At 36.3% G+C, this 24,249-nt stretch overlaps 1 protein-coding gene across 1 annotated transcript in view; it reads right to left on the reverse strand.

Annotated features, from left to right (window-relative positions):
* Nucleotides 1-1,205: 1,205 nt before the first annotated feature.
* Nucleotides 1,206-24,249, reverse strand: part of BICC1 (BicC family RNA binding protein 1) — a 97,712-nt gene continuing 74,668 nt past the window's right edge. The window contains exons 7-21 of the mRNA XM_042818816.1: nucleotides 23,424-23,618; nucleotides 22,307-22,558; nucleotides 19,634-19,765; nucleotides 18,378-18,564; nucleotides 17,264-17,422; nucleotides 16,705-16,901; nucleotides 16,283-16,424; nucleotides 15,175-15,331; nucleotides 13,652-13,814; nucleotides 12,582-12,621; nucleotides 11,766-11,920; nucleotides 9,811-9,964; nucleotides 7,405-7,565; nucleotides 5,435-5,534; nucleotides 1,206-4,166 (exon numbers count right to left, since the gene is read on the reverse strand). Coding sequence (XP_042674750.1) covers nucleotides 4,036-4,166; nucleotides 5,435-5,534; nucleotides 7,405-7,565; nucleotides 9,811-9,964; nucleotides 11,766-11,920; nucleotides 12,582-12,621; nucleotides 13,652-13,814; nucleotides 15,175-15,331; nucleotides 16,283-16,424; nucleotides 16,705-16,901; nucleotides 17,264-17,422; nucleotides 18,378-18,564; nucleotides 19,634-19,765; nucleotides 22,307-22,558; nucleotides 23,424-23,618 — 2,325 coding nt within the window. The 3' untranslated portion in view covers nucleotides 1,206-4,035. The remainder of the gene's footprint in view (nucleotides 4,167-5,434; nucleotides 5,535-7,404; nucleotides 7,566-9,810; nucleotides 9,965-11,765; nucleotides 11,921-12,581; nucleotides 12,622-13,651; nucleotides 13,815-15,174; nucleotides 15,332-16,282; nucleotides 16,425-16,704; nucleotides 16,902-17,263; nucleotides 17,423-18,377; nucleotides 18,565-19,633; nucleotides 19,766-22,306; nucleotides 22,559-23,423; nucleotides 23,619-24,249) is intronic.

A 24,249-nucleotide genomic window follows, 5' to 3' on the forward strand; every position in this document is an offset into this window, starting at 1 on the left:
ACATCAGAAAGTAGGAGAATAATGAAACAATACACTGTAAATAAGTGTACAATTCCAAAAATTTCAGAGCATTTTTTGGACTGCTTTAAGAAACTGCATACAGCTTGGAGAATCCACCTCTTTTCTCTTGCATATTGCCAAGATTTCTTAGTAAGACATCTTCAGACAGAAGACCACCAGCTTTGCTTATCTGAATAGTTGAAGAGAGAGGCAACGACCATCTCTACAGCAAAAAGCCTCTTTGCTCAAGGAGCAACACTGTTCATTCCCTGCCATGATAGCTGCCAGAAACACTGCTCGCACTGCAAGGAAAGTGGCAGTCAAGTTCTCATGTGCCATCATTGCTCCTCCTTTTTCCCATACTATCTTAACCACTCTGCTAAATGAAGCCATATAGTAGTCCCATTATAAGCAATATTTCCAAGTAAACAGACTGCAAAGGAAACTCACTTGAGATCCCTGTAGTTAACTATTGCTCAGGCATCAAAGGGGCAGTGATATTTGCAGGTCCACCTGCCTGTGCAATTTTCACTTAGTTTATGCCAGTGCCTGTCAAATAGTTGACATCTCCCGTTCCCATATCATTTCCCTAAATATTTACTAGGTATAACAAGATAACAGATTTTTAAAAGGTCAGTGATCCAAGAAAACTAATTTGAGTAAATGGAAGGAAGCCTGTACAAAATTCAAAAAGAAAGCAAACATCATACTGGAATAATGAAATGCCTAGATTTGCTGTGTCAATTAAGTAAAATTAAATGCATGTTCCTACATTGCAAGCACATGGACAAGATTGACTCAAAACAACCTAAATATTACCCAGGTGCAAAAGCGATGTCTCTTGCTAGATTTTGGCTGGTTTCATTGACAGCATCCTAAATAAAGGATTCCTTTTATTTCTCAAAAATTGAGCTCTTTTACACTGAATGTGAAACTATAATGACCTCCACAGAAGAATACATACAACCAAAGTAAAAGCTACACAGTACTTAAAATGAGAAGACCAAAAGAATGAAACCTGCGTAAGCTGAATCATGAACAGCTGCTCTGATCTGAACCCGAAATAACTAAACTCCTTCTGCATGTTTTTTGAACAAGGTACAGCCAAAAAGGTATTCTCATTTAAAAGCTAACTGTATTGTGTGAATACAGAAAAACAGTCAAATGTAGTACTACTGTGTGAAAGAAAAGTTGCAATTATGAAATACTGCTTTTGATACTTTATTAACAAGCAAGCATCCCTGGAACTGGGTCTAAATAAAAAAAATACTTCATCAACCAATCAGAATACAAGGCAGTTATATAAATTTATTTTATGCAACATTGATTAGTTTTGAAAATTCCCATTTTTAATGTTTTAATTCCATCTTTGCTTTATTTTTTAAAAATCACTAAAAGGACACAACCCACAAAAATACAATCTGTATCTGCTCTGTATTTACAGATAACTGGTCACTATTAAGGCACAGATTTAAAACTAACATTTTTATGTAATAAGTCAAATATTTGTGCATAATATAACACTAACAATATGGTATGCTGTACTGTCATATTCCCTTTGTGGAATTAAAATAAGTGAGAAATTTTCTTTTTCCAGTGTGTTCTTTTTTTGTGTGAAGCCCTATTGAAAATCATGTTGTTAATGGGAAATTCTTCACTTTGGTGTAGATGATATAAGCACTGCTCAGGAAAAGACCACATCAACTTAATACTGTAGTAAGTTCAGTTTCCAAATATATAGTACTGTCTAGATACATAGCATGTACTTATGAAAGATTAAAATTTCAGAGTGTAAAGGTATTCTTGATGTTTTTAATTTTAGACAAAGTAAGCAACAAGGGGTTGCAGAAAATTCTGTACGAAGTGCTGCTGAGTATGTCATTAAAATATTTTAGAAAACAAACATAACTGAAAACAACTTGATTCTCCAACGCTAGTCTTAAAAATGAAAATATTTAAATGAAAGCTCATGGGTAAGCATGTAAGTCAGTCCACATCAGTGGAGATACCTACAGGCTTATAAGCAAGCACAAGCATAAACACTTCTTGAATTAGGAGTTGTGGCTTCCACAAGGGTTTGCATGAAGTTGCTCTTGCCTGTGCAACACACACACAAATACCTCACAGATAAGTGGATATTCACCTACAACGTTCGAGCACAAGAATTGATGTGAACAGCTGTGTGCATATAAGATGCAGTTCTATCCATTCCAATCTGAAAAACAATTTTCAAACCCCAGAGTAAGCTACTGCTATTTGATCAACAGTGGAAGTCACCCAGCTATACACCATTAAGTAGATATGGCTGAAGTAAGTACTGAGCAGTTATTTTTTGCTAACCACAAGACTTTGTATTATTGCTTGATCATCTATGCCCTCAAGTAATAATTTCTTTAAATTCCCTTTGTGTGTGCAAATTTATCTATACATCGCTGTTTTCTCACCTTGAAAGAATTATCCTTGGAAAGTGTCAAAACTATTTCTCACCCATTTTTGCATAAAAACCAACTACTGTAAATGTTACTCTAATGCCTTCTGTTTAAGAGCACTTAACAGTGGTTTATGTCCATTCTCAAAAGGCTTGTACACCGAACATAAATAATTCATTACAGTAGAGGTAATTCACAATATTTCTCATGGGAATGCTTTGCAAAAACATAATGCTCATAATGCTTGGAAATGTCATATTGCATTGCAGAAAGAGGCACTTGAGGAAGTCCTTCATTGTACGAGAACCCTTCATAAACGCACAAGACACTTGTAAAGACATAAGAATAATATTGCCAAATTATTTGGACTTTCACAGTATAAGAATGCAATAGTTAGCTCTAGCCACTTATAACATGGACTCTGGTGAACATAACTTGTTTCAGAAATAGTTCATCTCCAGATTCTTAAACACTTCTGCAGCTGACCATTACAAATCTAAATTGAACAAAACATGCTATTACATCCATTTCAAGTTGGTCACTTAATTGCTGCATGCATATTCACGTAAGTAATATTCGTCATTTATTAAATGGCAACACTGCTGTCTTGTCAAATTAATTAGTTCTGTTTAATCAAACTGACAGCCCGGAGCTCTAGTTTGATGAATGCCTTTCATTCTCTACCATAAGTCTGCAGTAGATCAGTACAATCTGTTACATACTGTAGATGTATAGGATCTAAAAATAAAAGTCTGATATAAATAAATGTCCTTTAGTGGCAGGATACTAAAAATAGCCCTTTGCTTTGAGACAACCATTAAAAACAGTTTTAGCATAACAGGCAGCAGTTAAATACGATGACTGCAAAGGGTTAATATTGCAAGGTCCATTTTGGTCTTTCATTGCATCTGTTACAGTGAGTTTAATTGCAAGCAGCACTACACTGCTTCACCATAGCATAATAGGACTGGTCTGCTAGCACGTGGCTTGATTTTAGAACAATTTCTTCAGGTAGCTACTGGGAGACAGAGAGAAGGGAAATACGGCTAAGAACCAGCTCCTAGTACCATTATAGTGAGATGTGACTTAATGCAGGAACATCTGAAAAAAATTTGATTAGTGCCAATATAAAAATCGATATGGAAATGAGAGGAATAAATTTCCACAGGACAAGAAATCAGAACATGTAAAGTGCAGAAAGACCTCAATAATTATTTTAAGCAGTACCAGAAAAATCCATCTTGATAAAAAGCAAAATCTATGCTCTCTGGCATCCCAGCCCTTCATTCTTCCTTCATTCAACAAAGTAAAAATTCAGTGCATACATTATAGTTATAGGTAATAAAATACTAAACAAAGAACCCTATATTATTATTATTGCAAAATCTGTCCAATCTACTTGAGTAAAACGTAACCCACATTTGGTGTTTTGAAAGACAACAGACAAAAAGTGTTTTCTCATTTTTGGCACAGTATCGTGCAGACAAAACGCTTTGGTCCTTGATACCCAGACTCCCAAAGTGCAGAGGGTGGTGTGCAGTGAAGGCTGTCCACAGGATTGCCATGTCCGTCTTTTACAGTTGTCTTTTTGAGCCACAACTTACTGCTACCAGCGACCGCTGACACTAGCAATGTCCGAATGATACTGACGTGGCAGTCTTCCACTTGCTCCACCTTCCAGAAACGAGGCACGTATGTTTGATGGATCAAAGAGCTTTCTTCGGTTTTTATTCAGTTCTGTAAAGTTAAGAAAAGCAACTCTCATCAGAAATATTCTGACCTAAAACCAAACCAAGACTTCTATTGTCCGAAAATACTTCGGACAAATGGTATCAAGTAAGAATGTCAGCTTAGGAGCTCTTCAGGATAGTATAGGAGCCAGGTTATGACTATGTAGAAGCTGCTTGGGAAATCAGCTTTTATTTCTTTCAAATCTTAATTTGCCCAGGTGGAGTTAATACTACTTAGCAATGTTGATTTTGATCAAATTACCATAGCCAAAACAATTTTAAAAGCTCCCGCTACCAGACTCAAAGGCTGCAATCCCCTAAAGATGCACGTACATCAGTGTATAATTCTAGCATAATCATGTTACGTAGAATAACGACAAAAGCTTATTAGCCTCTCTATAACTTTATGATAGCCAGGTCTTTATTTTATGCAAAACATTGGAATGATTTTTCCAATAGAATTCATATTAAACAGGTGTTCACCTCTGATTCAAGTATAGGCACCCTATGTTTGTATTAGTAAATGCTCAAAGCGTTTCTCCTTTTCTCACTTTTCTTGTGAGCAAAATTTTTAATAGATAAAAAACTGAAGGATTACACAGATTTTTTTGTGACTGCTGCTGAATAAATCCACTGTATTTTCACCTCCTTTATCCCATTGTTTTAAATACGAAAAGCACATTCACTAACAGCATTATTAGAAGAAATGCAACTGAGAGGAAAGAACTGACAACCTGAAAAATTTCCCACTATATATTCAATTCTGCCAAGATAGTGATAAGAGATTTCCCATGTAATAGAATTTCATGTAGCAGTATGTTATTTATTGAAGTTAGAAAAAATTCCTGGGCATCACATGCTAACTAAAATGCATTCTAAGAAACAGTATTTTGTCTTCTTTCTGCACATAGGGTACAAATCAATCTCATAATGGAAGTGAGCTGGAAAAATTCCAAGTAAGGTGTTTCATTCAGAACTATGCATTTTGCAGAAACACTTCACTTTGAACAAAAAACTAAACAGAAACACACCAATGCACTTCTTCTAGCTAGGATGAGTGTGAAAGCTCCATTAAGTCTGGTTTCAAGTGCCTTTTGATTAGAGTTGAGTCACTATGACCTCTGTGGACTAGATTCTTAAGTTTCAATCTTAGAAAGATCTACTATATACACTATTACTATACTACACGACTACTATAAACGCACAACTCAAATAAGAAGGAAACAAAATACTAAAAATCAACAAATGAAAACCCGTGTGAATCTGTTTCTTTACCTGAGATTGCAAGCAGCATTTTTCTTCTGGCACCAAAAGTGGTAATGCCTAATTCTTTCAAATCTTGATCAGTAAGAGTAAGGAATGTTTGCAGATCAATCTAGAGTAAAAAGAAACAGGAAAGTTGAGCAAAACAAGTCTTTCTCCAAAGCTGCTAGGTTTTAAGCGTGGTACAGAATAGTCTCGCTTTTTTTTTTTTCCCTAATGCTCTTGACAGTTCATTCAGCAATCTGTTCTCTGCACGTGAACAGCAATTGGTGGGTTCCCAGTAACTTCCTCAAAGTTTCTCACTTGGCTATCTTTGACAGCAGGCAGCTTTAGAAAAGCACAGATCCAGTTATCGCATTTAACTTTGACTACTGAAATTGAGTATGTGGCAAAATTTCTGCAGCATAACTGGAAACAGCCAGATAGATATGTCTGTAGGTACAGTACATGTTTTTGACTTTACTACGTTAGAGGATGATTGCCCAACTACCAGTGACGTAACTGGGTTAATTAAAGCATTGAGCATTTCACAACATAGAAAGTGTGTGCGACCACGGACATCTGTGGTTTGTTGCTCCTCACACAACTCGTGGAAATATCGTGAAAACTGTTGAGTTAGAAATTGCTCTGGCCAAACCGCTTGGCTCATCACACTTAATCAGCAACTCTTGAGATTAAAAAAAAAAATAAAAATGAAAATCCCATCAGACTAAAGCCATTTTTAGTGTTAGAAACCAACACAGCCACTTCTCTTTTTCAGGCACTGAGAGTAGCCTCACAATAATAGGAAAGGATTAATGACTGGCTAACATGGGCATTATTAAGCACGCAGAGGAGTAAAAAGGAAATAAACCTGCCAAACCGCACACAGAATTAACTGAGGCACAGCTGGATTTGTATTCACTCAGACTGAATACTGACCCTGCCACACAGACTGGTTGCACAAATAAAATTCCTCCACAGCAAAAAAGTATGATTAGAGATGAGAAGCACTGGCATGAAACGCACCAGATGCAGCTGCCTCGGGCTGAAATGGCAATATACTTCACTGGACCCAGGATGATTCTATGAGTGCATACACATGAGTAACCTAGAGTGCAGGAGAAGGTACAAATCTGCCTCATGCCTACCCTTGGAATCCTGCTATGTGCACTCAAATGCACATTGGTGTGTGCAAAGCACTTGTCCTCCCACAGAAGCAAACCTGAACACTGGTACACTACTTGAGAAACTCAAGTAAATGGAAGATCCTCTCAGTTTGTTCTTTTGAACACACATACACCCAATGCCAGCAGTGTGGTTTGACACATGTAGCTTTCTACCTAAGATGACAGTGCTTTCAGGAGAAGATCGGGTACTCTGTGCGTAAGCCAGCAAGTCTTGCAGTTGGGCTCACTGCACTTCTGTGACACAGATTATCTGTCACCAGTTTAAGTGACCAACAGATAAACAAAGTGACTCTACCTATACAGCATTCTGTGACCATGCACTAGGTCCACTAGCACCTGACCTAAGGTGAGATAGTGACTTAGTGGGTGCAGAGGTGGAAGACAGAAGGTCCCATATGTGACTGGCCCATCTCCCTGCTGGGAATGGAGGAAGTCCATTCAACTGGATGAAGTTCACACAGGATGAAGCAACAAATGAATGTTCACACATCCCAGCTGTAGCTGAGAGAAGATGTTGCTGCTCAATGTAGAATAAGTTTCCATAACATATGCAGGAAGTTGGCGGACTGCTATTAAATTCTGGGTATCATCCTGCTTTACAATTAAGAGCCAAGGTTTAAAACTTCCTTAAATGAAGAAAAAGATATCAGTTCAGTTTTTTGTATAAATGAAAAGATATATGATGAAATAGTACCCATGTTAAGCTGACTGGGAATTCATGAGAGATACAACACACCTTTGGTCAAGAAACAGAACAACTACTGTCATAAAACATACTATCAACACAAAGATGCCTTGCAAAAGAATGCCAACCTCTTGCTGTTGAAATACGTCTGTATATTTGCCCAAACCAAGTTTGCTGAACAGCTCAGGCAGATCAGATCCCTTGAAGAGGCTGTTCAGGTTACAGCCATTGCTTCCAGTCAGCGAGGAAATGCAGTCCATGTAATTACTGCTACTGAGATAGTGTTCAGCTGAAAGGAAAGGAAGAGCAATTTTCAGTCACGCCACAGAAGTGCACAGTTCTCAGTCACAAGAATTGCATTTGATTACCCCTTCAAAAGCCAACTTAAATTAATTTTATTTAATAACAGAATGGAAAGGAAAAAACAAAACGCACCTTTAAGTGGTCTGAAAGAACAAACAGATTGAATTTTTCTTGTTAACCTCCATATTTATTTTCTATTAAAAGATGTTCAGGTGAATCTTTGAAGCAATAAAATCACATTAAGCTTTCACCTGGGTACAAACTCAGGACGTCATACAGGGGAAAGGATTGCAACACTCTGTTGCTTTTCCCCCTCCTTAACCCCTTTTCCTCTTTTCTCCAGTAGGTATTTTGAAAAGCATCATTGCACACAAACACAACCAGCCCGTTCTTTTTGGAACAGGGACATCATGCCAGAGCATTCTTGGTAGCAAGAGTAACTGCGTGATTTGGTTATCATTTCAGTATGTCACAGACAAAAAAAAAAGTGGAATAGCTTTATAAATACTGCATCTGGAAATATGCTACCTATATAATCTTAAATTACATTTCCTAAAAGGTATATTTAAAAAAAAAGAATTATGGGTTAAGTTTTCAAAGAAAACAGATTTTGGTGAGCAATCCATTTCCTCTGCACATACATACTGATAGTACACAGCAGTACTACATGACCAGACAGTTAATAACAATTTTTCCTCCTGTTGCATAACAACAAGAACAAAGGTAACTGCCCAAGACTGCATCAAAACACTGTAAATGGGGCCACTTGTTACAGACACTGCAGTATAGACTAAAAGGATACTTTTCCAGGTGAGTAATATTGAGATTGTTCCAAAGCCTTCTACTATAGTCTCCACCACTGACTGCCAACAGAAGGTTGTAAAAACACCACTTTTCACATGCATTACGTTAGGGCTCTTATGTTCTGGAAGCAAACTATTTAGAAAGTCTCCAGACTGTTAATTTGATCCCAAGTGCCTCCACCAACCTTGGTGTTGTTTTGAAAGAGAATTTTATAAGATAGCAAACTACTCAATGTTCAGTGTTGAAATTATGAACGTTAGGTTTGACAAATGAAGCAATTACGGTGTTGGCATTTTAAAAGGTGGTGCCTTCATTTCTTCTGCATCAGAGGAAAATACTAAAAATACCCAAAGAGAAATTAATGATCCTACGCTTGGGGCAGATTATGCAAGACAGCATACTAAAAGAAACAAAATTATTCCATTTTATTCAATTTACATGTAAATACTGGCATGATTTTAAATAAACTTTTCATCTCTTCTATACTATGAGTATTTTAAATGCTGCATGTAGCCATTCATTGTTGAACTAATATACTTCTTAGAAATATATATATATATCATATACCAACCACGTGTACCAACCATGAGTAATTATTCAAATTGAAACTACTCAATCTTATGATGTCCAACTTTATTATTCTTATCTGCGTACCTTGCAATTAGTCTGGGATTTAGGTTTTATTCACCTTTGTAAGAACAGAGCATAAAAGCAGCCATAATGCCATCAGACAGTATTGTCCCATATTCTCTATTCCCTTTTTTTGCTGTCTTTCAGAAAGGCATATATTAAGTTACTGAAAAAGGAAATGAAGTTTCAAACAATGTGGATGAAGTAAAATTGTGCTCTGTAAGCTTTAAACTTCTTTTTAAAAGAAGGAATTAAAACCCTTACAGCCTGCAACCAAAGGCGTGAGAGTTTAAAGCCATGGGCTAGGCCTAGCCAAACACATAACATTATTTATTTTTATCACCATAAAGAGAATGCTTTAAAATTCACCATTAGCACAGCTTATAGTTGCTGCACCAGCAAGCAGATAGCCTAGTAGATGTCTGGCTGTTGCTGCACTGATAACAGCGGAACGATGGTAGTCTAGAAATAAACTCTTATTAAGGCTGTACGCCTTGAAAAAGCCAAAACAGCAAAGAACTTTTAGCAAGAATGTCTTGAATTTAAAAAATTTCCTCAAAGGTTTTCCTTTTGGACCATTACTTGTATATTATGTAACACAATCTTACATATGCTTTCACTTCCCAATTTGTAAAACAACAACAGAAAAAAGCCTTAAGTTAATTACTTCATTTTACAAGCAACAGTAATGCGAATCCCCAGTGATGTAGTCAGGAAATACAAATATTAGAATAAATATTTACTGGTATCGATTAGATTTTAAAATAATAATGATCAGATCTTAGGACATTATTAACCTGATTTATTTTGTTTCCTCTTGGGGCTGGCAATTGAGGAGACAAATTCATGAGCTGTGGGTCCAAGGCCATTACGATCTCTCCAGTTATCAGATTCACTGCCAGTTCCCAGGTGCTCCCGACTGTTGGATCGTGAGAGAGACATTGATGAACCCTGCATGTCACAGAAAGAAAATTTGGGCAGAAAACAGAAGTTTAATTGTGATTCAAATGTTTTCTTTGCAGCAGTTCAGTTAAAAAAAAACAGCTTTAATACTTTTAAGCGTCTTCTTGGCAGTTGATCAATTCGAAAATAATTGTAAACTGGACACAAAAACAGCAGGTGTTTAAAACAAACGTGGTTTAAGGATTTCAAACAGAAGTTTAGAGACCACACTTCAAAATCAATTCCTCAGTGTTTCTAAGTTTGTTTCCAAAGGTTGCATGGTATCACATTCCCACACAAGTTGTAGACAAAGCAGTCTGTATACTGCATCCCTTCATGGCAAACAGGCCATGAGTTGCAGAGAAGTGGATCCATTATACACTACTTGACAACTATGTTGCATAGCAACAATTCTGCAACAGTTTGAGAATTTTTTTTAAATAGATTCTCATATTTCTGTAAAGACCATTATCAACTCTCATCAGCACTGCTAGACAGTGCTCCCGATTGCTTACATTCCCTGAAAAGCTGCAGTTAATTATGGAATTAGGATGAACATATCCCCAAAATTAGGGTGATGCCGCACTTGCATGAACTGAATACAGAATTAAGTGAACAATTTAACTCCATATATTTGCATCAGATTCTAACTGAAAAGCACAACTTGAGAGTTAAGCAACTTCTGTACTGCTCAGAGAAAAATATCAACACCACTTGTGAAAAAAAGCAGAAGCTCCTTGTCTATGGCAAAATCAGGAAGGTGTGAACTGAGGCTAGTAGAACTTGACAATTGAAGAACAGAATGGATTTACTCCAAGTCTTCCAAACAAACAAGAGACTGGGCTTCCGTAATGTGTTTGATCATAGTTATGGTTAAAAGTTTTAAGGCAAAAAAGATGTCAGTCAGTTTTTCTGGAAAACTGAATGTTCATTAATGTATCACAGTGAAGTTTAAATGTTCAGTGAGGTTATTTCGCAAATTAACTTTCCAGACAGTAGACTGTAATACCAACACCACATCTGTTCAAAGACTGGGCCCTCAGTGTATCCCACACAGTTCACATCAAAAACACATGTGTAAGGGAGGAAGGGTGGCAGTAGAGCCTCTGACACTAATGGCATTGAAGACTGCTAAGTGGAAGCAAGAAGCAAAGAATCCAAGATATGTATTTTTCCCCATGCTTCCACAATAGCTCATAGAAAACAAGGACGACAGGAATCCTTACGTTTCACTGGAAGGAGCTAAGTCTATGGTTTGTACACAGGCAGACTCCCAGTAACTAAAACACAGAACATTCTTAGAACATCTTTGCTTAGAGACCTTTAGAGACCTTTAGTAGCTGGGGTGAAAATCCCCAGCTCATCTCCATTAGTATAAAAACAACTTTAAATAAAGTTACAGAATTCATTTGCTTTTTCTCTCTCACAAAGCTACTGCTGCAAACTCAATACAAACCTCCAAATCTATTACGTATAGTTGAAAGCCACACGAAGTTCATATCAAGAGGGGAACAGCACAGTACCCTTCCTCCTATCGTTAAATATCTTATTTGACTTAAAAGATAGGTACATCCTACAGAAAAGTTGTCCAAAGTTTCATGGAAGAAACACGTTGCTTACATTTTATAAAGGTGGGTTAAAAATAAAGAAAAAGGAAGCAGGGAAATGGGCACAGCAAGCAAGTGCATATAAAAGCAAAAAAGTGTAACTTTTTTTTTTTTTTTGAAGTTACAGACTTTTTCCCAAAATTAACATCTATCACCATCATTCACTAGAAATACATTTCCATTACACTGTGGTCTTTATGTACCTCATAGGTAGTTGTCATAGATGGCTTATATGATACATGATTAGCTCTTCTTAGTTCTTTGATTGTTTCTGCAGGCATAGATTTAGAGAAGCCCAACCCGCTCCACGTATTTGTTGGAGTTCTCACTTCTGTTACAACCGGCTTCTTTAACATAGCTGAAAAATGAAGAGACAAACCAGTAAACCTCAACCTTAATAAAGGTGATGAGATGATAACACTGAAGTCATGTATGCTACGACTTCAACATACCAAACAGTCATTTTAACTCTTCCATTTGCTACAGATTGAATTGTACCCCTCCTGAGGGCAGTTTACTCTGTTAGGAGTAAACCCCATTGGGTTGCAAGAAAGTAAAAAAAATAAAGTATCAAAAGGGTTTCTGTTTCTCTTCCAGTGCCAGCATATACAGTTTATTTTTAAACAAGGTCAAAAGATCCATAAATTTTTATGTCCCTTATGAATTCTGTAGCTTCATCTATGCCTGAAATAGTGATCAACTTAACAAATATGACAAACATCCTAATGCTTAAATTTCATTTAAATGAAGTCAATTATGGCAATTAAAGCTGAGAGGTTTTTGAAAAAAACATGGTCGAATTGTATATGGATGTACTCGCACTGTATCCCACGTGCAACTTCTTTAACACCATGATTATTTCATACTATGTTGGTGTTAAAAAATATTTGGAACACGAAAAATAAATACGTTTCAGTATCAGCTTCAAATCTGATTACAGATGGAGTTATATAACTGAACCTTCAGAAAATTATTTCAGTGGACTCAAATGTCCCAGAAGTCACTGTTTATTCACATACCTTTGGTTGCTAGTAGCTTCTTCTGTTCATAGTCAAATGCCTAAAAATTAAATGTGCAGAAGATAGTTTATCATTCTTAAATAGATCTTTCTAAAAAACTTTTTATATTATTTCACAGATCACCAATAACTGAAAGTTTCCCCTGTATGTAAATGCCTTCATACAAATGTAGGTAAATTTTAAATAATTATGTGAGGCTGCAGCACTATTTAGAAGGCAGATTTCTTTCTGTGAAAGTAGTGTTTAACATATATACTTAAGACAGAACTAGGGTGGTTACTTCAATAAGTGTCCCTGTAAATGAGCCTGAAGTTACAGAAAAAGAGCTGTGTTGACATTGCTTATGAGATCTTGTATTTTTTTCATCTCCACTGTTGTGAAGTAGTAAGACTTTGCACACATGTTTAAGTGTAGATTCATATACCCATGCAATTTATTTTGTGCTGAAATTATTTTATTTACTCATAGAAGCATTGTTTTAACTCCCTCTTTGTCTTCCTTGACTTAGAGTTGAAGACTGAACCTTTCTTCTTCCTATTTCTTCATATTCCAAAGAAAGCAAGATTGATTACTAAATTAAGTTTTTGAGACATACGAGGGTATTTAATTACTTATTCAAAGAGGTCTTACTATACTATGTGGAAAATAACTAGTAATCATATAGCAGTTTCAGCACAAAAGTGACCCCATTTTCACCCTTCTGTAATGTACCACCTCATTGGAAATCATTCTGAGCTAAGGGAAATAAAAAGATTGCAAGGGAAGCGATAGAGTCAAAGAAGCCTCCCATAAACCATACTCGTATTCCTGTGTTAAGTGATCGTATCTCATGTAATCTCACAAGACCAGGTACCTCAGCATTATTTCACTATCTAAAAACCAACCATCAACCCAGATACAACCACATCCACGTACCTCGAAAGAATGAATAGCTTATCTGGGAAATACTTCTAATGAAACAGTACTGGTGGTCAGCGTGCTAGCCAAAAACCCCCTTTGTATTGTGTGGTGCATACACTCTGCAATTATCAAACTGTGCAGTAGACTTGGGCCTACTGGGGGAAGCATACCTGCATATTTACATATGATGGCTGAGCTAGACGTGCTCTTTCGGAGTTCTGCTGGGCAGCTGCTGCTCGCTCTGCGGCCCGCTCACTTCCAGGAGCCTTTTTGTCAGCCACAGGACTTTCAGAAGCACTTAACTCTGCATCTGAGAGCAACCTGTCGGTGGTACTGAGGAAGCAAAGTCAGTATTAAATCCAGCCTTCTCACCTTAACAGTAAGTATTTGGTGTGATTTTCATAACTGAGTTTTACCTTGAGAAGGATGGCATTTTCAACACGAGCCAATGTGCAAACATTTCATCATCCTCTACAATACTTCCAAGTCTCAGCTCTCCTTTACCATACATACCTGCTTTCTCCATCAGTGAAACAAAACAAATTGCTGCTTCGTATGCTACCAAGTATGAGGTTATGAAGTTAAATTTGAGCTTTCTGGAGTCATCACATGCAACCCCTACACAGTAGGGGCTAATGCTATTTAGCCTTGCTCAGGCTAGCAGCTCAGCACATCTAACAGAGTGATAATAATAGGACAGAGAGAGAAGTTATGAAAACTGATAAAGTTAACGTAAGCCCTGCATCAATCATTGCAATCCTATGTGCCAATGTACCTCCGACTGAAATCCTTTCTTTCTAAAAACAGGAAAAATACTTAAAAATCAGCTCTACTCTGTGCCTGCTCTATAAGTGCACACTCCTCCTTCCTTAGTTCAAAACATAGAGATGTAATCGCTTTTTAAATGATTAGCCCAGAAAGAAACTCTGAAGAAATTTTGAGTGCTGTACCCACAACATAAAGAACAAAACATACCAGCAACTGAGTTAAAAATCCTTGGATTTCTCAACTGTGAGAACAGAACTCATGAAATATTATATTATAGCTTTAACAGTGTAAATAAATGAGGTAAGGAAAAAACAACTCTAAAGAGTCATGATAAGCAGTTATCACAAGCTACTTAACATTACTTAAAAACATCTCATTAAGAACAAAACCTGTATTGCCAAGACACATGACTCAAAAGGGCCCTTCCCACTGCTAGGTCATTAAAAAAAACAAACAAGAAGTCACTGAGAACAGTGTTTGAGAACACACTGTTATGCCCCAAATGTACTTTTTCTACCAAGGAAACAGCCTCAGATACAAACAAAAGCAAAAACCCTTGCAGTTAGGAAATGATCTCAAAATAATCAATAGGAAGGCAAAGTACAAAAGAGCATCCTTTAGAAATATCTAAAGAAAATTTCTCTGTAAAGAGTGCCCTTTCTTGTGGAATAGAAAAAGCATTTATCTTTCCTGCCTTTTTCCTCTCCTCTGTCATGGGTACGAACCAAAGAAAAAAATTCCTAGGAACTACAAAAATCATTCAAAATTTGCAATCAAAAGGCAAACTGAAGGGTATGTTACAAAAACCAAGCTCAATTTAAATCACCTCTTTGACAACTAAAACATACATTCTACCTACAAACACACGTTAAGTGTTTTTGCATGGTGAAAGCTCCATTTATCTGCATTTGCACTTTTAGCTTACTGTAAGTGAGAGTTTTTGGTGCCTTGCAGTAATTCAACTGTCTGCCTCTTTGCACAGGCCTGTTTGGAAGAGCTTATCATCTGCTTCAGATCACTGGTATTTGCTGAATGGGACGGACTTCTTGGCATGCCCACTTCTACAAAAGCATCATTGCAACCTACAAGATCAATAAAGAAAATGATTTAAAAAAACCACTTAAATCTTGTAGTGATCATTGCTTTAGTAAGCGTACTAGAATACAAAGCACAACCTGCTTTCCTTCTTACAGAATTAAGCTCAGTTTTTAGAATAACATCTTGAAGTCAGTCAGAAATTTAAGTTCAGATGCACTAGAAAAAGCCAACAAACCTATGTATCAGTGTCAAAAGAGTGCCTGTTATATCTAGTTATTACTTTTCTTTATTAAAGTAAAAGCCAAGTAATATTAACCAATTTTAAAGATGATTAGAAGTGACTAGTTATTTCAAATGAATTTGATTTGTTATTCTGTTCTATTAAATCCTGTCAGGTGCTAATAGAATCTTCACTGGAATGAAAGCATCCCACTTAATATTCAAATATCTTTAGAGTTAATTTTTGCAAATATTTTTGTTTGATTGGCCGATGCATCTTTCATTCAGACAGCTTTTCAGATGACCACAAGCATAAAGAGCATCTCCTTTACCGATCAGCATTCACAAGAGGAGCAAGGCCTTTACAGAAATCTACACAAGTTTGAAATGGAATTGATATTCCCTCCCTCCAAGAACTAGAGGACAGCTCTTTATGCTGCACTTTAGGAGCTGAAGTAATCAACTGAAACGTTATTATAAAATGTGCAAATAAATTCTGCTTGCCAGTGTCATCTAGGATTGATGCACACATAATTTTGTGCAAGAATAAATCTGTCAAAGGCATTAAATCTCTCCTTCCACTGAAAAGAAAAATAAAACATTGCTTAAGCCAGCAGATAAATCTTTAGCAATGAAATTAAGCACCTATAAACAAAACTCTAAAATTGTACAAGCACTGTACATTTGTATCACAACCTATAGATGTTGCACATTTGTTTCATGAAAACACATGGGCTTCACAAACACTACAAAAGAATAAAGTGCCAAAATCTTACCTTCTGTACCATTTGACTTGGCAGCTACTTGTTCTGAGGCACCATGAGTGCTTGTCTGTCTTGCTGAATCACCGTGGTTTGCGTTCAACACATTTTCTCCCAGTGAAGTGGCAGACAGCGCAGCATACTTGATATTTGTGGTCTAAAATAATTGTCAAATTGAAGTGATTGTTACACTTAAAATATTGCAAATTTTGCTTGTCTGTACAAAAAACTAAAAGATTCATCTCTGACATAGGAGAACAATATATTTGAATGCCCCATTTTTCAAGAAGGAAGGGGCATATAACATTTTGAAAACACTACTGTTCAATTTGGAAACTTAGTAGCCTTCAGAATCTACTAATGTCTAAGAAAGTCTGAAGGGATAAAGAAATGACAAGGTTCATTACAAACAGATCTCCAGAGATCATGTCCCTTACCTTCACATGACCATTTAAAGAAGCTGACCCTTTTTTATTCTCTGACTGCATGCCATTAACATGGACTTCAACAGGAGTTAGGCCCGGTGGTGGAGATGGAGTGTTCTGACTATAATTAGGTACTCCAGACAGCAAAATACTAGTTAAAGTTGCTTGAGCAGTTGATGGTATCATTAGGTGTGGAATAGCAGAGAAACCTGAAAGAAATTTGGTAATGCTCTAGTTACATTTCTCACTTAACTCAATGATTCAAATAAATACCTGTCATTATGTAGGTTTGAAAGTTTCCTTTAGAACCACATGCCAAAACTATAATACTTTAATCATCACTTTGCGAATTAACCAAGTTTATTATACTCGCCAAATGAAAACATTGTACATGACAGTGTGCTATAAATCTATACGAAATTATAACTTCAAATTACAACACATTCATCTGTGTGAACGTAAAACTTGGGAATTAAGGCTTTAAAAATGACTCTGGACTCTTCTGTTATTCTCCCACTTTACTGTTGAACAATCAACAAAATAATTCGATCTACATTTAACTTCCACCAACCTGTGGCATTTGTGTTAGCAAGAGACGTTGTCCACAGTGCGGGGCTGGGTGTGCCTGAACTCGGACTCTGTAGGGGACTCACTGAGCTATTGAGAGCATTCAACAGAGAATTTGGAGTAGTTGAGGTGTTGACAGAGAGTGCTGTTGGACCTAAAAGGCCTGGCAAAAAATCACGTGTGAATATTTAGCTAAGACTTGATAAAAGACATTCTTGCAAGTTTTAAGCAGCATTAAAAATAAAAACAATAAACAACCTAAGTAGCACCAGCATATATTTTATAGACAGATCTTAACATTAAGCTTCATGTTAATATGGTGCAAATAGCACACTTAAGGACTGAGATTCTTCAACTGGGAAACAAAGTGTTGTAACACCAGTCTGAAATAGCTGCTTTTCAGGCTTGCCATCCTTTGTATTACCTCCATTGCTTCTGTCAGTTTGTTTTACAGAAGCATTACTTACAGAATAAGCAACCGCATTCTATAACCTTGCTTTCATTTCAAACAGCTTAACAGCTTTTTTTCTGAAAAACCTCATGAACTAAACCACTACTTCCCCAGTAAGAGCTATTTAGTTCCTTTTTGCAATTCCAATACTGATAGTAATCATCCTCCAAACACATTTCCTCAAACTAGCTTTCAATCCTATTAAGTCAGCTCAGAAATATATTGAGATGAAATAAAAACCCAAGGTGCAGGCATGAAAAGAAAATTACAGCAGGAGCCATGTTAAAAATCACAGTCAAATAGAACATTAATTTGCATCTGTGTGATCTTGACAAAGGCATCAACAGAATTACACAGCCCTCCTGATGGCAGACTGCAGGGTAGTTGCATGGTAATGCTGAATTTTGGGGACCAGTGCCATGAAATTGGTCACTAGATTCTCGTTGACTAGTTCAGTTCTGTACTTGTTTGGTAATTGGGTCTTTGCAGAGCTTTGAAAAAGAGAAGGTAATTTCAGTCTGGACTACCCATTCTTTTTATGAAATTCTATCAGATAGGAAACCTGGATATTTCTGTCCTATACTTCATACTGGTAAGGAAGATCTAAAGTAATAGCCTGTGCTTCACTTAACTAAAGCAAGATACATTAATAAAGTAAAATACATACCAAGTCCAGTGAGTCCTAGTCCTGCTGAAGACAAGATATCCAAACCAGGACAAGACAGACCAACGGGACATGAGACAGTAGAGGCATTTGATGCTATGGTGACTCCACTGCTTTCGAGTCCCAGAAGACATTTCCGTGCCTCATACATATTTAAGGCATTTCGTTCAACACTTTTTACAATCACAGACTGGAGTTAAAGACAGACAGGAGCAAAACAAAAGGAAAGAAGAGGAAAACCAGTAACGAACAGCTATATAACATGTCTGCAACACACACAACTCTTAAATCTCCCCTAACAGTAACATAGCAGTGTAAGACAGTGTGGGAAAACAGCCATTAGCAATTACTTAAATTCAGTGGCCTTAATGGTTAGGTTAGGAATTTTGTATGAATTGTAGAAAGCAAAAATGATGAACATATTTTCTATCACTGGTTATCATGGCTTATTATTAAAAACAGGTTATTACTGAACTTTAGTGGTATTGGACATACCAAATCTGAAGTGCCCCAAGATCTAGAAAAGTGCTCCAATAATTTAAGTCTTACACTCTTTTATCAGGGTACTATATGCCAAAGTAGACAAAACTTTATACAAAAGCAACCAAATTCCTAGCTGTCTGAAAAAAGGCACAAGTAACACCTGAAAAATTAATGAAGAAAGTAATTATTTGTTCCCTGTACATCTTCCTCACACTGTTTCTTTGTATGAACTGTACATATCCCTACACAGAGATGCTGAACCGATAAGAGTAGCCAACGCTACTTTGATGATTCTGTTTGTTACAACAATATGTATAATGGTATAGATAACTGAGTACTTCCTACTCACATTTACCTGAGTATTTTAACAACAAATATCAATTCTCAGAAATATTTTGTAATTCTTTGTTGCTTTTTTTCCCCTTCAACTTAAATCTGATTGCTAAGGAACTCTGCAATTATGTGGGAGATACATGATTCGAGGATTTTCTTTAAAACAGAATGGGTCTAATCAGATCTAATATTTCCCTCTTATTTTTTCCCCTCAGTATTCCTATATAAAGTCTAGTTACTTTATCACCAAATATTTAACGAATAAGTGAAATCACCATAAAGGAGAATATTACAACATTTAAATTGATATTTCAAACAGAAAATACACACATTTTACAAGTTTATGATCCATTAAGTCAGGAAGGAAGGGCACACACATCAACTCACCAGCTCTGAAAAGCTGACATGAATGCCTAGAATGAATACATGAGCTTTTTACCAACCTTGCTTGGTTGCTTTGGCTTCGGCTTAATGCTTATGAAGACATCTAACTGCTCCATTAGCTGCGTTATAAATTGTGGTTCTACTTCAATTTCTTCCTTCATATCAAACATGAGCACAAGAGGAAGGCAACCCTGAAAAGATAGATGCAAGAATTTAAACATATGCTTTCCTCACATTAATGTTAGCAGTGAAGTGAAATACATATTGACTGCATGCATATGCATAAGGATGTAATAAGCCCAGAAAAAATAGTAAGGATGAAGTTTTAAGTAAAGCCACTTTATTGCCAACGAGAATGTAACTGTAGCTTTTTACTGCTGGATTCTAAACAAACGGTTTGGTGGTGTAGAGATGAAATGATTTGTTGAATATTTTGACATCAAAGTCAGTGCATATATGCCCCACATCACCTACCTAGCTAAATTAAGAGTATCTAGAGGATGCAAATTCAGAAATGATTATTGCATATCAAATCAGAAAAAGATGCTGTCAGAAGCATCCACATTAACTCCACATTAAGCTCAGCTTGGAATAAGGGAAAACTCTAAAAAATTGTCTCCACAAGTCGCTGTGATCTAATGCTCAATTTCTACTTCCCTTTTCCTATACTCCATAGTTACATCAGGACTTTCCACTAATAGAAATGACATCACTGAAACATTTCAAATATTAAGCTTCAAATTAAAAATAACTGAAAAAAATACTCGAAAGCAACAAACCCTAAAAAACAACCAACCAAAAACATAAAACAGATAAACCCACCACAGCCTTCTCAAGGTATCTAGGGGTTATTAGATTGCTCATAAATAACCATATCAGTACAAGACAAGTCCCACTTAGTGGGAATTTGGATTCACAGTAAAGTAAATATAATACCACAAGTACCAGGAAAAAGGTGAGTAAGAAAACAGACATTTGACTAAAAATGATCACTTTCTTAGTTTCCTCCTTTTGCTTCAGAACAAAAGTTACAAATTGGTATATCCTTCACATCTCTAGCTTAGTATTTAATTTTTATGCATGTCTTCTCACAGCACCACTTCTAACTATAGAATACTTCCATAACATAATTTTAAATTAAAGCAAATTCTCTTGATTATTTTGACTTTAGAAAGACTGATATAGCTTCACTAAGTAAACTTGGCTAACAAGAATGATCATGAAGTTAATCTAAAGAAAACACACTGAAGCCAATAATCCAAGCTCCCACTAGAAAGCTACAGAAAGTAATTTCACAAGGTCTAATCAAATGCCCACTGAACAAAACTGCAACTCGAAGGTTAGTAAGACAAAAAGGGAAAATGGAAACTTGGAAATTGGAATGTTAGGTTTTATGAATGTAAATGGCTGGACTTTTGCACTGAAGTTTTCCTCCTGTGTTTAGAGCACAGGATTTATCACTATCATCATAATTAAATACAATACAGTCCAAAACATCATATGCATAATCGATAAAGTCTACTTTTTTAGCAATTATAAAAACAAACAAAACCAGGGGGTTAGAGATGAGAGAAAGACAGAGCAAGAATACTTTATCAAGACCCCTCTCACTCAGTCTATTAGTTAAAAGTCACTGCATCTTTCTTCCTTTTACAGTTGGCCTTCATCACTACTATGACCATTGCCTTAATCAACATGATGAATATTTCTCTGCAAACAATACATAGATGATTAGAAACTGAGACCAGCAACATGTATACTCACACTTTCCACATTAGATAGCCTTATCAATGATATTAGTTTCTAGCTAATATTAGTTTCCATTCAGACATACTATTAAGCAACTTCTGAAGTAGCACTGCTACACTACGTATGTCATAAACAAAGGCACACATTAAAGGCAAACCGTCAACTCTGCAAACGTTTACAGCATTTCTTTCCTTGGTATAAGTGTCTAGGTTCTTCTAGTTATAAGATCCCTGAAAAATTAAAACAAAATACTTGACCTTTATTTTTTTTTTATATCACATTCCCCTTTCTATAGGACACTTCTACAGCCTGACTGTGAAACAGCATCAACCATTATTCTGGATGAACCAGAACAGCTGGAAAGAGCCAGGAACAAACGTGACCATGGGAAGAAGGCCAGCATCCAGTTCCACCTCGCAGAAAATTGCTCCAGAACACAGAAAACACTGGACTATGTCAGAGAAGAAACAAGAAAATAGTACTTCAAATGAAGCTCAGAACGATTACACCTTATAGTTTAGTTATAAATACAATTGACAAATTCAGATGTTTATATCTGAGGCTGAAAAACACAGATTTACTAATTTAGGAATTGGAGTTAAGATTTTATCTGGTTAGCTGCTTCTTCCCTCAGCCTTTCAATTGACTAAATAAGACAAGCAGAAGATGACAGCACATAGCAATAACTTCTCCCTTCCAGTCTGCCTTCCACTCAGGAGCACACTGTTACCATAAATACAAATTGCTTATGCTGCATTAATACTGCCACAGCCTTTTTTCACATCATGCTACCACAGATCACAAGAATTTTGAGTAACTACAAACACACACAAAACACTGACAAAATTAGAACATTCATCTGATTTAGCATTTTGCAATGTCATAACACTTCTCTAAAATTGACTTACATTGGACCAATGTGGAAAGGGTACATTTTCCATTATTTAGCATTTTTATAAGCAAGTTTTACTGAAAGTATTTACCATGAGATATTGTCTGGCAAGACAGACAGACTCAATTGTGCCCTGGAGGTAGACAGTAGATTTCTTCTGTGGGTTACTAGGGTCAGGGAAATGGATCTGAGCACCAGTCCTCTGCATGATATGTTTGATGTTACTGCCATTTCGACCCATCATAAAGAGATGATGCTGTGCTGCAATGTCTAATTGCGTGCTCACAGGGATTGCTGAAGCCAAGCTCCCAGCTAGGTGTTCTAGAAGCATGGCTGTTCCTTCCTGCAGGGGCAAACACAAGAAACTGATGATACAGTGCTTGTAGGAAAACAAGTTGCATCAGACTGCACTTGGCATTCAAGATAAATTTGGTTTGATGACAAACTCAATTGATTTGTAAGAAACTTCACTATTTCCATCTTAAGACAAAAAGGAAAGTTTAACTGTCATCACTGAAGACACATACTAAGACATCAAACTGTCTGATCTCAGCAAAACTCCTGGGCCACAAACACAGCAAAAAGAAACTCAATTGAGACTTTATTGGGTAGGTACACTTGCAAAATTTATCTTTCAGTTTTGGCCTCAGTTATTCTCCGGGGCTTGAGATACACCCATATGAGACACTATTTATCTGCCACACTGCCAGTCATTAGCAAAAGTTTCTCAACTTTATTACAATAAATAGGCTCATGGTAGTGAGCCTAACTTCTCTGTTAAATTCACATCTCACAACCCAAGATCAGCAAGACAACTCTGACGAACCATTAAGGCACATTTCAAAGTTAAATATTTGATTGCACATTGAGAAAATTGAAGCACGAAAGACTTTCTACTAATGCTTTTATTTAAGATGTGGGTAGGATTATGACACATTCCAGAACTGTTGCAAACCTAAAGAGGTATATAACAGAAACACAAAATATATATAACTTGATGTTGTGCTGAGCTTTTAAACTTAAAACTTCCACATTTTTACACTTTATCTACACCACTTCAAGTTTTTTGAGAATTAGTACTAAGATTTCAGAAGTGATTTTGCCATCACATGTATGGATGGGGAAGGATATAATGTTAACATAATTCTTAGATATCTAGGTTACAAATATATGTACAATATGCAGAAACCTCCTTCAGATGACGTTACCTTCACAGCACTAGTATTATTTTGTGACCCTCTGACAATGACTGTAGCACCATACATTCGAGAACGTTGTTTAAAGGAAACTGAAATGTTGTATGTCTGAGATATATGCTGAATTGTGTGAGAATTAGGATCAGGGATTGGTTGCAGAATTCCAGCAATAGGCAATTCAAACATGAGTACCAATGGAAGCAGCTCCTAGAACATTAAACAGAAAATACTGAAAAGCTAAGTCATGCTCAATAAAATTACCATAACTTTATTCATGAATTAGAACATATTGATCAGTTATAACTGAACTAATATAATATATGATTTGTTCATTTGGGAAGATATGATCTTGAGTTAAAAAGGCATTGCTTTTCCAAGGAAGCACGTTTTATGTTGTTATTTTTTTGTTTGTTTTAGACAGCAGTTCTCTTTGTTTGTTCAAAAATAATAGGAACTTTTGCAATTATGTGGCAATCGTAAAGCCATAGTTTAATTACCCATATTTATCCACACTGCTAACAGAAGTCATTATTTGCAAACATTCATAGAGAAGCTTCTGCTCAGTTCCAGACAGAGGCTCTTAAATCAGGTACAAAGCTACATAACATTGGCTTCATGTCTTTGAAGTCGAAGACCCACATTTTTAATTTATTAGATTTGTTACCTATGCTATGATGCATGCAAATCAAAACCAGGAAGGGAAGACAGGAAGTGCTATGAGTGGAGAACGGAGCCAAATTCCACTCTAATTTTATCATTTCCATACACATAATAACAGTAATGGCTGCCTTTTAAATTATATTCACACAGGATGCCTGAGCTTCTACAGATCAACTAT

Source organism: Centrocercus urophasianus, unplaced genomic scaffold, assembly GCF_019232065.1.
Source record: "Centrocercus urophasianus isolate 14NV4802_14NV808 unplaced genomic scaffold, USGS_Curo_1.0 seq_17, whole genome shotgun sequence".
NCBI lineage: Eukaryota > Metazoa > Chordata > Aves > Galliformes > Phasianidae > Centrocercus > Centrocercus urophasianus.